This window comes from Orcinus orca, chromosome 21 (genome assembly GCF_937001465.1).
Source record: "Orcinus orca chromosome 21, mOrcOrc1.1, whole genome shotgun sequence".
Lineage (NCBI taxonomy): Eukaryota > Metazoa > Chordata > Mammalia > Artiodactyla > Delphinidae > Orcinus > Orcinus orca.
In genome coordinates, this window is record NC_064579.1 from 5,765,881 (window position 1) to 5,777,126 (window position 11,246).

The 11,246-nt window shown below is 46.2% G+C and overlaps 2 protein-coding genes across 13 annotated transcripts in view; both read left to right on the forward strand.

Moving 5' to 3' along the window:
• NSD3 (nuclear receptor binding SET domain protein 3) overlaps positions 1 to 5,869 on the forward strand; it is a 110,195-nt gene extending 104,326 nt beyond the window's left edge. For all 5 annotated transcript variants that reach the window (XM_033415027.2, XM_004284886.3, XM_033415028.2 and 2 more), the window contains one exon: positions 1 to 5,869. In XM_033415027.2, the coding sequence (XP_033270918.1) occupies positions 1 to 242 (242 nt within the window). In that variant the 3' untranslated portion in view covers positions 243 to 5,869.
• Positions 5,855 to 11,246, forward strand: part of PLPP5 (phospholipid phosphatase 5) — a 7,325-nt gene continuing 1,933 nt past the window's right edge. For 2 of the 8 annotated variants that reach the window (XR_004479592.2, XR_004479593.2), the window contains exons 1-8: positions 5,855 to 6,358; positions 6,466 to 6,534; positions 7,014 to 7,104; positions 7,500 to 7,563; positions 8,037 to 8,161; positions 8,793 to 8,963; positions 9,839 to 10,030; positions 10,716 to 10,800. Coding sequence is in view for 3 of the 8 variants with exons in the window: in XM_033415037.2 (XP_033270928.1) it covers positions 5,855 to 6,358; positions 6,466 to 6,534; positions 7,014 to 7,104; positions 7,500 to 7,563; positions 8,037 to 8,161; positions 8,793 to 8,963; positions 9,839 to 10,002 (1,188 nt within the window). In the remaining 5 variants the exon portion in view is untranslated. Of the gene's footprint in view, positions 6,359 to 6,465; positions 6,575 to 7,013; positions 7,105 to 7,292; positions 7,564 to 8,036; positions 8,162 to 8,792; positions 8,964 to 9,838; positions 10,031 to 10,715; positions 11,007 to 11,246 lie in introns of those variants that run through there. The other 6 variants (XR_004479594.2, XM_033415037.2, XM_012538683.3 and 3 more) reach the window with 6 other exon arrangements.

Genomic DNA, 11,246 nt, shown 5'->3' on the forward strand with positions numbered 1-11,246 from the left:
GAAAGTGGGAGTGCCCGTGGCATCAGTGCGATGAGTGCGGCGGCGCAGCTGTGTCCTTCTGTGAGTTCTGTCCACGTTCGTTTTGCAAAGATCATGAAAAGGGGGCTCTGGTGCCCTCCGCTCTGGAAGGCCGTCTCTGCTGCTCTGAACATGACCCTGTATCTCCCGTGTCACCCGAATACTGGAGCAAGATCAAATGTAAATTGGAATCACAGGATCATGGAGAAGAAGTCAAAGAATAAATGGGCAGTGATTTCCTTCTTTTTTTATTGAAACGAAGAAAGGAAAAGAAAAAAGTAGAGAATGCGTTAGTACAAGAAGAGACCGCTGCAGTGCATACAGCCTTGGCCATCAGCGCTGCCCTATTAAAGTGAAGATGGGGAACCAGGCCGTGCAGGCAGAAGCCGTTGGTGGGATCTGGTTTTTCAGTTTCGTCCGGTCAGCTTGGGGATTCTTTTGTGGAGGGTTAGGTTCCCTTGGTCTTTTCTTGCCTTTTATTGTGCTTCAATGCCTTTGCAGCTGGCAAAAGAGATGTCTTCGCTTTTAAAATAAGAACAAAGAGAAGAAGTTCTGTTAATGAGATAAATTTAAAGTCTAGGATGTGTTCCTTGGGTGTAAAAAGCAAAAGTAGCCATCATTCCTTTATTTATTTTCATTTTTAAAAATTTTGAGAAGTGTAGTTCAGATAGTCTAATCTGTGTGTGTGTGTGTCTGTGTGTGTGTGTGTGTGTGTGTGTGTGTGTGTGTGTTTTAAGTAGGAATTGCAGAAAGCCCTCTAGAAAAGGGTATGGTGGTCTTACATACCGCTTTCCTGAGCAGCAGGGAGGCTGGCTTCGCTTTCCCTTCCAGACGCCTCTCGTAGTCTTAGAGAAGGGCTCTGTGGGAGTATTGAATCTGGCCTCTTGAAATCAAAAGGCTTCAGTGAATATTACCTCTGTGGTCTTAAACTAGGTGGGCTTTCCGATATAACTTTACCTAGAAAGGTATATAATGTGGTTGTTGGTTTTTTGTTCTGGAGAAAAAAAGAAATCGATGCCCTCACTGAGTTTGAAACGTTCTCCACTGATAATGGGTGTTTTTGATGAAGTGTGTCTCTGTGGATATGAATACAGAGTTAGAATGGTCATTCCTGTTGTCTTGACACACTGGTAAAGGCAGCTAAAGGGAGTTGAAAGGCACAGACCAAAAGTTGGGTCAAATAAGCACCATTTTCTATCCAATTTAATGTACACCCTGGTCTGACTAGGAGAGAATTATGGGCATTTTAATTTTCTGTCTCTGCTTTCCTCTCCCAAGCAAACATTCCCTTTGTCAGCTGACCACTCAGTCACGTGTCCTGGTGAAAACTACACAAATGAATTTGAACTGTATTTGAATAGATCTTTTTGTTCAGTTCCTAATTTGGGGGTGAAAGTGGTAGCACTTGTACTTCTACAGGGTAAATGAGAGCCACACAAACACACTTCATGGCAGGAAGCACTTAGGGAGAGCTCCACAGAAAGCAGTGATAGCGGGAATGGTTGGAGCTCATAGACGCAAGTGAACCGGAATATCTGCCACAGAACTCACTTGCTTTTAATGCTTAGGAATATGTATATTCCAGGATTCCCTGTATGAATTAATTAGTCCTGTCAGACATTGTTGTAACACTGTACTAAGTAGAAGCCTAGGTTTAGCTTGAATGAACGTCAACTTCTCTGTGAATTTTGACTGCTAACAATTGCCGGTACCTGGTAGCATTTATTTTCCCTCAGGAAGTACCCAGTGACCTTATAAAGGCAGGGAAGATAGATGCTCCACAACATTCCTTCAGTTGTGCTGTGTGTTCCTTTTCCTTATCAATTTACAACTCTTCTCTGGAAAAAAGAAGAAAAAAACCTGTTTTGTGCTTCTTTTTTTTTTTTCTTTGTATGTAAATGTGCAATTATACTGGATTTTTTCTTGTTAAAAAAAACAAACAAAAAAACACTACAATTCTTTTACTTAAGCTCCTAAACTGCCATTTGCCTGATTCCAGCAAATAATTCTGAGGTAACTTATTGGGCCTCCAGTAATTCTGTTGATTAGATATGGTCCCAAAAGAAAGAGCAAGATAGAAAATGCTATATGTGTTACCAAATGCGACTGCTACAAGTCACGTGAATTACAGCTCACCAAAACACTAAAGTTTGCTCTTGAGCAATCATATAGTTTGATGTCCTTTTAAAAAATAATTTAAGAAAATCTAGGTTTTATCATACTAAAACTTTATTTTATATATGTATATGATAAATGTTTGCTTTTTTAAACTTACTAACATGAAGGATTTCCTTTAATATCTGAAATGCACCTCGTGTTGAAACGGTATCCAACATGGAATCTTATCTCCTTGCTTTGTTTTGGACTTAGTGCTATTTAATATCTGGTGACTTTTATATGGTAAGCCAGGGTATATCCTGTATACTACAAATACCTTAGGTTTAAGTATTTTTATGCAGCTTCTTCATTGTGTCACATTTTGTTTGTGTATCTGTAGCAGAGATCTGCTGAGGTTTTTTAATTTGGGGGGGGTGGGGGGTTGGCTAATAGGGTTGTTCTGCCATTTCAGAAATCAGGGCGGAAAACACCATCGCTGACCACAGCCATGGGGTCTTGGTCTGCGAGTGTCCTTTAACGGTCTGGAACGTGGCTTTAGTCCTGGCAGTGCCAGGGAGCTCTCCTCACACCTCGTACTGTTGCCTAGTTTGTATATTTTAAAGGTGCAGGCTATGGAAGCAGAAAAAGAATAAGTTGTGCTTTATATGTGCATAGTATCCATGCAGGGTGCTTGTCTGTGCTTCGCCAATGAAATTTTGCAAAAGACATGTTGCTCACTGATAGCTGGAAGTTGTTATTTGTTAACTTTTCAATCTGTCTGTGGTCAGAGCATAAATGGTTGGGTTTTAATTCTTGTCCGAAAATGAAATAACTTAAAGCAGCATGGGATAACGGTGGCATTTTTTTTAACCTTATGTTGGTTCTTTGGTGGAAGAAGCGAACGTAAGATTTTTGATAATCAGCATAAATCTTCAGAAATCAGATCTGTAAGAGCTAGAGGTGAAATCCTAGAGGCCTTCCAGGCCCTGCGCCGGAGGGGGCGTGAGGAGTCCTGCCGCTGGCTGGGAAGGGAGGGGTGGACGGCCCTGTGCTCCCGGCAGGCCAGGCAGAAGCAGCTGGAGGGAGTGAGTCACTTCTTTAATATCTAATCAGGGCTGGAATTAGGAGTGGGGTGGGTTTTATTTTCATTTTTCTTTTAACAAGTTCCCACCCTATCCTAATTCTCAGAAATTCTCTGGCCTAAGCTATAAAATAGGCTGACTTTTAGAATCATTGAAACTTGGAGATTTCTATGTGTTCAAATCAGGAACACATCTAAAAACTAAAAAAAAAAAAAAAAAAGGCAGGGGGAAGGCTGCTCCCAGCTCCCAGCTGCCATTTCCCCAGAGTATTTGGAGGCACGCCTGTGAATAACGCTGGGAAACTCACAACGAGATGATTGCGGAAAGGACTCAGACAGGGCGGCTGTTGGACACCTTTCTTTCCTGACTCAGGAAGTAGAGTTTCCCTTGAGTAGCTCGCTGCATGGTGTGTTCCAGTCAGGGTCCAGCCCAGATCTGCAGTTTGGAAACAGATGGGCCAGCTGTGTGGAGCGCAGTCTCTGGACTCCCGGGGATTTGTTGCTTGTCTCTCATTTCATTTCAAAACAGAAAGCTCTTCTTTAGCATTCACCTTAAAGTCAAGGTACCGCCGCATGCCATGTCCCACTAGGATAAGAGAACAGGTTACCGTGGCGTCTTGACAGCTTGGGAAGCTCACACTTGATGTCCTTCTACATTGGGAAGTTGCTTGTGCTGTGCAGTGCAAATTCGACTTGAATTACTTCTTAAAAGGCTGATGTGTCCAGCCCCCTCATTGTCCGAGCTGCTGCAGACATGATCACTTGGAACAACTTCCTTTGGCCTCAGGCCACCTAGAATTGGTCTCTGGTTATTTGTAAACAAACAGTAGAACTCGCTTCCCTTTCCAGATAGGCTCGGGAATAGATATAATTAGACAGCTTTGCCCTATATTGACAAATAGGAAGAGTTGGGAATTTGTATATACTGAAATCTACCGACATTTATCCGGGGTGGGGTACAGGGAGAAAGGGGGTTACAGTAGGGTAAGGGAGGGGGTGTAGTGTTTACCACAGGTACGAAGTAGCCACTTTAACACTGAGACCTCTGCCTCATTGAATTCAGGTTTTTTAAGTACTTGAAACTCCTCAGATTCTCCTTATTTTACAGTTATTTTAAGATTTATGAAGTAGAAAGCATTGTTTTGTATACTGTTTTGTCTCTTACCCTCTTGAACTTGGATTAAAGGCGAAGTTCTGCAGACGGAAGTGTCCACAGTAGTTCTCTCAGATTCAGTGCACACGTTCGGGGAAGAGACTCCTGCATGAAATACCAGCAGCATTTATACAAGTACTTCATATGTATGTTCTCTGTTTTGTTATTTTGTCAACCTTATCCCCAAGCACCTCTTCTTTCCTTTTAATATATGCCTGCGTAGGGAAAAAAACAAAAATTTGCACTTATGTTACTCTCCTGAAATGCTGGGTGTAACCTGTGTGTTTCAAACCCATTTCCGTTCTTTTCAGTCCATTGCTTAAGTGACAAGTTCAGGTTCGTGTGGCACATATGTACGAAGGAGGAAGAGAATTACCTGTCCTTTGGTGGCGTCCCAGAGTCATTAATGTGTAAGAAAAAGGGAAAAGATGAATAGTTACCAAAGTCATTTATTCAGTCCTTCGTTTTCTTATGTGACATCACTGCACCTGCTACTTGGCAAGAAAGCACCCTCGGGTTTCCCTTCCCCACCTGCCACAGACTTCTGATGTGTGTGAATGCCTCTCGGTATCCATCAGATGACCTAAATGAGGGATTCAAACTTGTCAGTTTAGAAGTGGACTGGATGAAATTTACTTTTACTTTGTTGTCACTAATATTGCTCTTTATCTCATTTGTGCTGTCACATGCCCTGTGTTAAAAAAAAAAAAAAAAAGAAAATCATGTTGCCACTGATAACCAAGATGCTAAATGATGACTACAACTGGTTCTTTTTATATACAGGGGTGTGTGCATAATTGGAATTGATAGGAGAAATTCATTTGTATCCACTTGTGATATTGCACAGCAAAACACAGATACCTACAGATTCTGCTCTCATTTCCTCGTGATCTTTATCTATGATAATTACCTTTGTAGATTGGTTATTTCTGTACTTTATCTGTAATAAACTTTGTAGATCCTGTGAACTGTTATTTTTTGCCTAAATCCCTTGAGACTTGAGTCTTTAATAACAAAGCATCAATATTCACTAAGTCAATCTCTTTTGAGTTTCTGTGACTTCGCTAGAAGCTCTTGACACTAAAGATTAGTGTTCATTTTCCCTGGGGGTATTCCACTAGGGCATTACTGTATAATGACTTGATGTTGCCACATAGACTTCAAGATATATGATATTTTGGGGATTTTGTTGATTGGCCTATGTTTTATTGCATAGTGTGAAACGTGTAAAGCTTGGTTAACCTGTATATAGATAGCTTACTGTTGACTAGTTACGGTGTATTAGCATTGCCTGTAATATTTAAGCTTCTTACTACTGTGTGTGCTGGTAGGAACATATAATTTTTGTACATTATATTTACTGAGATGCTGCCTTTCTTATTTTACAAATACTTTGGAATTCAAATGTGTTTTTTGCTTCCGTGAGGATTAATTTGGAAAGGTTTTTAATGACATTCCACTGATTTCAGATTTTGCTTGAGGTTGACTTCAATAAATTGTCCCGTATGTTGCAAATTAAATATGTGGACTTGTTCATTGCCCGTAATTTCTTGCTACCACTCAGTGGGCAAGAGGCCATCCTAAGCGGGAGGGGACCAGCGCGGGACCGAAAGACCCAGCGCGTCCACCGCGCCGGCGAGGCCCGCAAGGTCCTGCGGGAGCCCGGCACGTCTTTCCGCAGTACGCGGTGTGCTTCAGGGGACTTGGATCCGGAAACGAGGAGTCTGCGTGGTCCCCGGGGACGGAAGGCCCGGGCTTCTGTAAGGTACGCAACGTCGGGCGCGCGGGCGGGCGGGGGACAGACAGCTGGGGCGACCCCTCACTTCGTCCGTCGCTGTCTCAGGCGCTGGGGGCCGCTCTCGCCCCGCCTCGGCCCCGCCCCCGCTCCGGCCCCGCCCCGCGCCCCCCTCCCTCGGCGCCGCCACGTCAGCCTTGAGCGCGCGCGCCGTGATGGGGAAGAAGGTGGCGGCGGAGGTGGGCCTGCGGCTCGCGCTGTTCGCGGTCTTCATGTAAGGACTGCGCTCCGGCCCCCGGCCCCCGGCCCCGCCGCCCGGCCGGGCTCCGCGCGCGCTTCCGGGAAGCCGCCGACGCGTCCGCACCTTTGTGTCCCCTTTAGGGTAACAGAGCTGCTCCCGCCCTTCCAGAGGCTCATCCAGCCCGAGGAGATGTGGCTCTACCGGAATCCGTACGTGGAAGCAGAGTATTTCGCCACCAAGCCGATGTTTGTGCGTGGAGAACCAGCCTCCCTTCTGACCGCACTTCTCACGGAGCCGAACACTAGGGAGGGAGCGGGCAGGTCCCCCTGGCTCCGCCACGGAGCTGAAGACGAGCCTTCGCGTCGTAACGGTTAAGGGCCAGGTTGAGAGAGAAGTCCGTCCGCTTGGGCTCCAGGGATAGGGTCTGGGGGCGGCTGCTCAGGGCGGCCCGGGGCAACTGGTCGTTGAGAGGAGCGGTGACGGCGGCTCCCGCGGGAGCTCGGCGCCCAGCTAGCTGCAGGCAGACCCGGGACGCGGCACTTGCGGGGGAGCCGGGAGGTCTGATAGGCCAGTTCTGCTGTCACTTCACCCCTCTTGCTGTGGGAGCTCTTTTCCCAGCTAGCTGTCTGACGTTCTCGGGGCGGCCCTGTTTCCTTTCGCGTGCTGAGCTCTGCCGTGTCCGGCGCAGGTCGTCGCCTTGCTGGCCCCGCTGGCCCCGGTCCTCCTAGCCAGGTGTCTGAAGAAGGCGGACGCAGTGGACAGCCGGCAGGCCTGCCTGGGTAAGCGCGGCCTCCCCAGCGCCGGAAGCAGGAGGCGGGGGCCCCCACGGGGCTTGCGGGGCGGGGGGGGGGGTGGGGGGCCGAGCTCTACGTTCCTCGGGTGACTGCGTCTCCGGGGTGCCCCGCCTGCTGCCTGTGAGACGTGCTCCACGTCCTGGGTGCACCTGCGTGCACCGGACTATTTGCAGCTCCGACGAGTCCTCAGTCCGGGTAGCGCGTTCTCCCTGTGCCAAGGCGGAGTGGCCGGCGGGGGGCGGGATTATTCTCACGCTCCGCTCCGGCTGGAGCCCGAGCGCTCCTCTGTCCCCGGAGACCGCGGCTGCGCCTAACGAGACAGGGACCCGGCCGCTCCTCCTGGGCAGACGCCACCAGCAGCCACTTCCGTTGCCTTCCAGCTGCCAGCCTGGCCCTGGCTCTGAACGGCGTCTTCACCAACACAGTCAAACTGATAGTGGGGAGGTGAGTGCCCAGCGCTGCCGCCCTCGCCCCAGGAGGGCAGGCGCACGCAACTGCTGCCACATCTTCCCCGTAGCCTTTTCTCTTTATTCTCAGTCTGATCTTTCTCTTCTAACAAACACTTCCTCCCTTCCCTCTGCCTCGGTCCGTTGGGTGACTCTCGGGCTCTCTCCTGCCCTGAACAGCATTTCCCACTGACACGGAGTCGCTGTCCTCCAGAGCACCCCCAGAAGCTGCAGCACGACTCACTCTTTGCCCTAAAAAGTAACTACGTGCCGCAGTGGCTTTTTTTCCTTCCTGGTTTAAATGCTGACCCTGGAAATAAGGCTTTTCTCTTAGTGGTGACTATCCAATCCCGTTTCACTGTTTTGCCTGGGACACTGTTTGACTGACAGTTAAGAAAGGTATCTAACACAACCAAAAAATAATTTCTGGAGCTGGAAATGATCCACGTCAGACCTCGCTTATTCTTGCAGGCCACGCCCAGACTTCTTCTACCGTTGCTTCCCCGACGGGCAAGCCCATCATGACTTGACGTGCACAGGAAATGAGGACGTGGTGAATGAGGGCCGCAAGAGCTTCCCCAGTGGACATTCTTCCTGTAAGAATACCACGTGGACTCTATATCTGTGCTTTTTTGGGGATCATTGAATTTAACCTAGGAAGCTTGTGAGGATGGGAACATTTCATGCACTCTTGTTCTTGCATCTAGAAATCGGAGAGCCCCCTTCTTTAATAACAAGCTTGAACCTCGAATATTAAATATTCGAGGACAGAGGAAGTAGTTTACCTTCATGAAATTTGAACATTTTATTATTACTGTTTTATTTGCCTAAATTCTGCAATCTTGCTCCAGTCATAAAAATATTAACTAACCTTTATTGAAGAGCTACTGTATGTCAGGTGCTTCCGAAAGCATTTTAGATTCGTGTCTCGTTTGATACCATAAAGAGCCCAATGAGATGGGTACTGTTGTTTTTATGATTCCCATTTATGCATCAGGAAACTAACGCATCAGGAAGTGAAGTCCCATTGCTAGGATTCCAAAACTATTCCCAGGGTAAATGTTACTCACTTTGGGAAACGGTCCTTCATTTTCCCTTTTGTTTCCTTCTCCCTCATAATTGACGATGTAGATCGATGATCTACACCAAAAGTTACCAAAAGGGATAAAAACATAGCCTCCTCTTTTTCTTTAAAAGACATATACTTAGAGGTTTTCCCTCTTCTAGTTGCATTTGCTGGTCTGGCCTTCGCGTCCTTCTACCTGGCAGGGAAGTTACACTGCTTCACACCACGAGGCCGAGGGGAATCTTGGAGGTTCTGTTCCTTTCTGTCACCCCTACTCTTTGCAGCTGTGATTGCACTGTCCCGCACCTGTGACTACAAGCATCACTGGCAAGGTAAGCAAGGCATCCAGGCCATGGACGCCTCCACCGTTCTCCCATCATTTCTCCCTAGCACTTGGCACAGGAGACGCTCCCTGGGTGTCTGCTGAATGAACAGACAAGTGAGCAGAGGATGGTCTGCGTTCTGTACTGAGTATGCGTTTATTGCTACACGGAAAATGAAAAAGCACACTGTTATCTTTTAAACAGATTACCAATGAGGGACATTCTGATTTTCCCATGACTTTGAAGCATCATAAGTTCAGAATAAACTCTATAAGAAATTTTTTACACCCAACCTCAAAATTCAATTTACTTTCTTAAAAATCAAGTTCACTGTCGTGAGGTTTTTGTTCAGAAACGAAAGTAAAATTCAAGAAAACATAAAATTGTAATTAAACCAAAGAAATTTAAGTTGAATGATAGAGTAAAATATCCAAATATTTGCACAGAAAGCCCACAGTTCAAAAAAAAAAAAAAGCTGACAGTATTGCCCAGAGGACCTTAGGAGCTCAGTTTTAAAGAATAAATTTTTGCAAAGAGAAGCAACTCCTGAAGAGTTTATTCCTTCCTCTAGAACCCTTTAAATGGTGAGAAGGAGTTGTTGATAGCATTAAGTGAACCTTCATTATTCTTCTCAATTAAAAATATTCAATGCAGTGAACTCAGAAAAAGCCTTGTTATAACTACCCAACTAAACATGTGTTTTGATTTGGTGTTTAGAGAACATCCTGCAAATGTACGATAAAATTAAGAAAACCCAAAAACCCCATAAGCCTGGAATTGAGGGGGTTTGCAGGCTAAACAAGTAGAGTAACCTGGAGGGCCAAGCTCCCTCTGCTGGGTGGCATCACCGTGACTGAGGGAAGGCCCGTCTCCTCTGCCTTCAGATGTCCTGGCTGGATCCACCATCGGCCTGACGTTCGCCTATGTCTGCTATAGGCAGTACTACCCTCCCCTGACGGACGCCCAGTGCCACAGACCACTGCAGCGCAGCCCTGCTCTTCCCACCGCGCAAAAGCAGCCTGGCGACCCTCGTCATTTTGATGTTTAGACACTGGAGCTGCCTTCCTGGAAAACAGGTGAATCGGCCCCTCCTAACTCACCACTCCCAGGACAAAAATTTCTGCCTTTTACCTCCTGAGAGGTACAGGTGAGGAGAGAAGCCCCCATGATCATGCAGTTTTGCCCTGGCTCACAGGGATTTATCGCGAGGAGTCAAGGTCCTTTTTCACTACTGTTCACCACGCATTCCAGTAACGAGATCTTTCCATGGTCTTTCCAGCTTATGAATGTGGCCCATCAGATTGGTATCCCAAGGTCTGCAGTGTTTTTACACTTAACTTCAGTACTGTTCTTGGAATGATTCTGTCACAAAGAAGCTTTCACCTTAGCCCCACTTTATCCTAGAAGCTAGCGTTGATGATCGGAACTTAATTTCCATTTCCCATAGCTCAAAATCTTAAAATCTAGGGCATGAGCAATTAAATTATTTTAGTTCTGTTTACCTTCACTGGTGGCAATTCCATCACACCTTAAATGGGAGAATCTCCAGTTCTGGCTTATTTACCACTGTGCATATCTTATTCAAGTCCAGCTAAGTACTGCTGTCCATTTTGAATACTGTAAACATAAGTGATTTGATAATTTGTTGAATTACTGAGTAAACACAATAAAAAAGAAACTGGTCAGGAGCGTGGATTCAGTACTCACTGTCTCCACCTCACTTGTGTAACTGTGCTCACGAGCTGCTCTCCCTCCACTCAGGACTGAAGATCTGCCCAAATGCACCAGCTGTGCCAAGCAGCCAAGGCAGGGCAGGGTAGTCAGAGACCGGCTGTCTGGAGGGCAGGTGAGTCTCCTCCCGCCCCGCCCTCCCCGTAGGGTATAATGGACCATGACGGACATCGGCGGAACTGATGGTGTAGGACCTATAACGGCCTTTCTCTGTGTTGTGATTATATTTTATGTTTTCTTTTTGTGATTATATTATAAATATGACCTTGATTTGTGTATTTCTATAATATATTTTCAATATATCTTTTTCCTAACGGTGAACGTGATTTTTTGTGCTTAAAGTTCCATTTGAGACCTGAAACATTTCCAAAGTTAGACACCAGATTCCCTGACACAAGTGATTCCACTGTCTATAGCAGTGGCTGATGTCAATGATACAAAAGGAGCATCTCAATATTTACCTTATAATCGCCGCACTTTGAATCAACAGTCAAGGGGAAAGAACCTGAACGTTAGTTCTTTGCCCAAAACTCTTTTTAAACTTCTTTTAGTAGTACACAG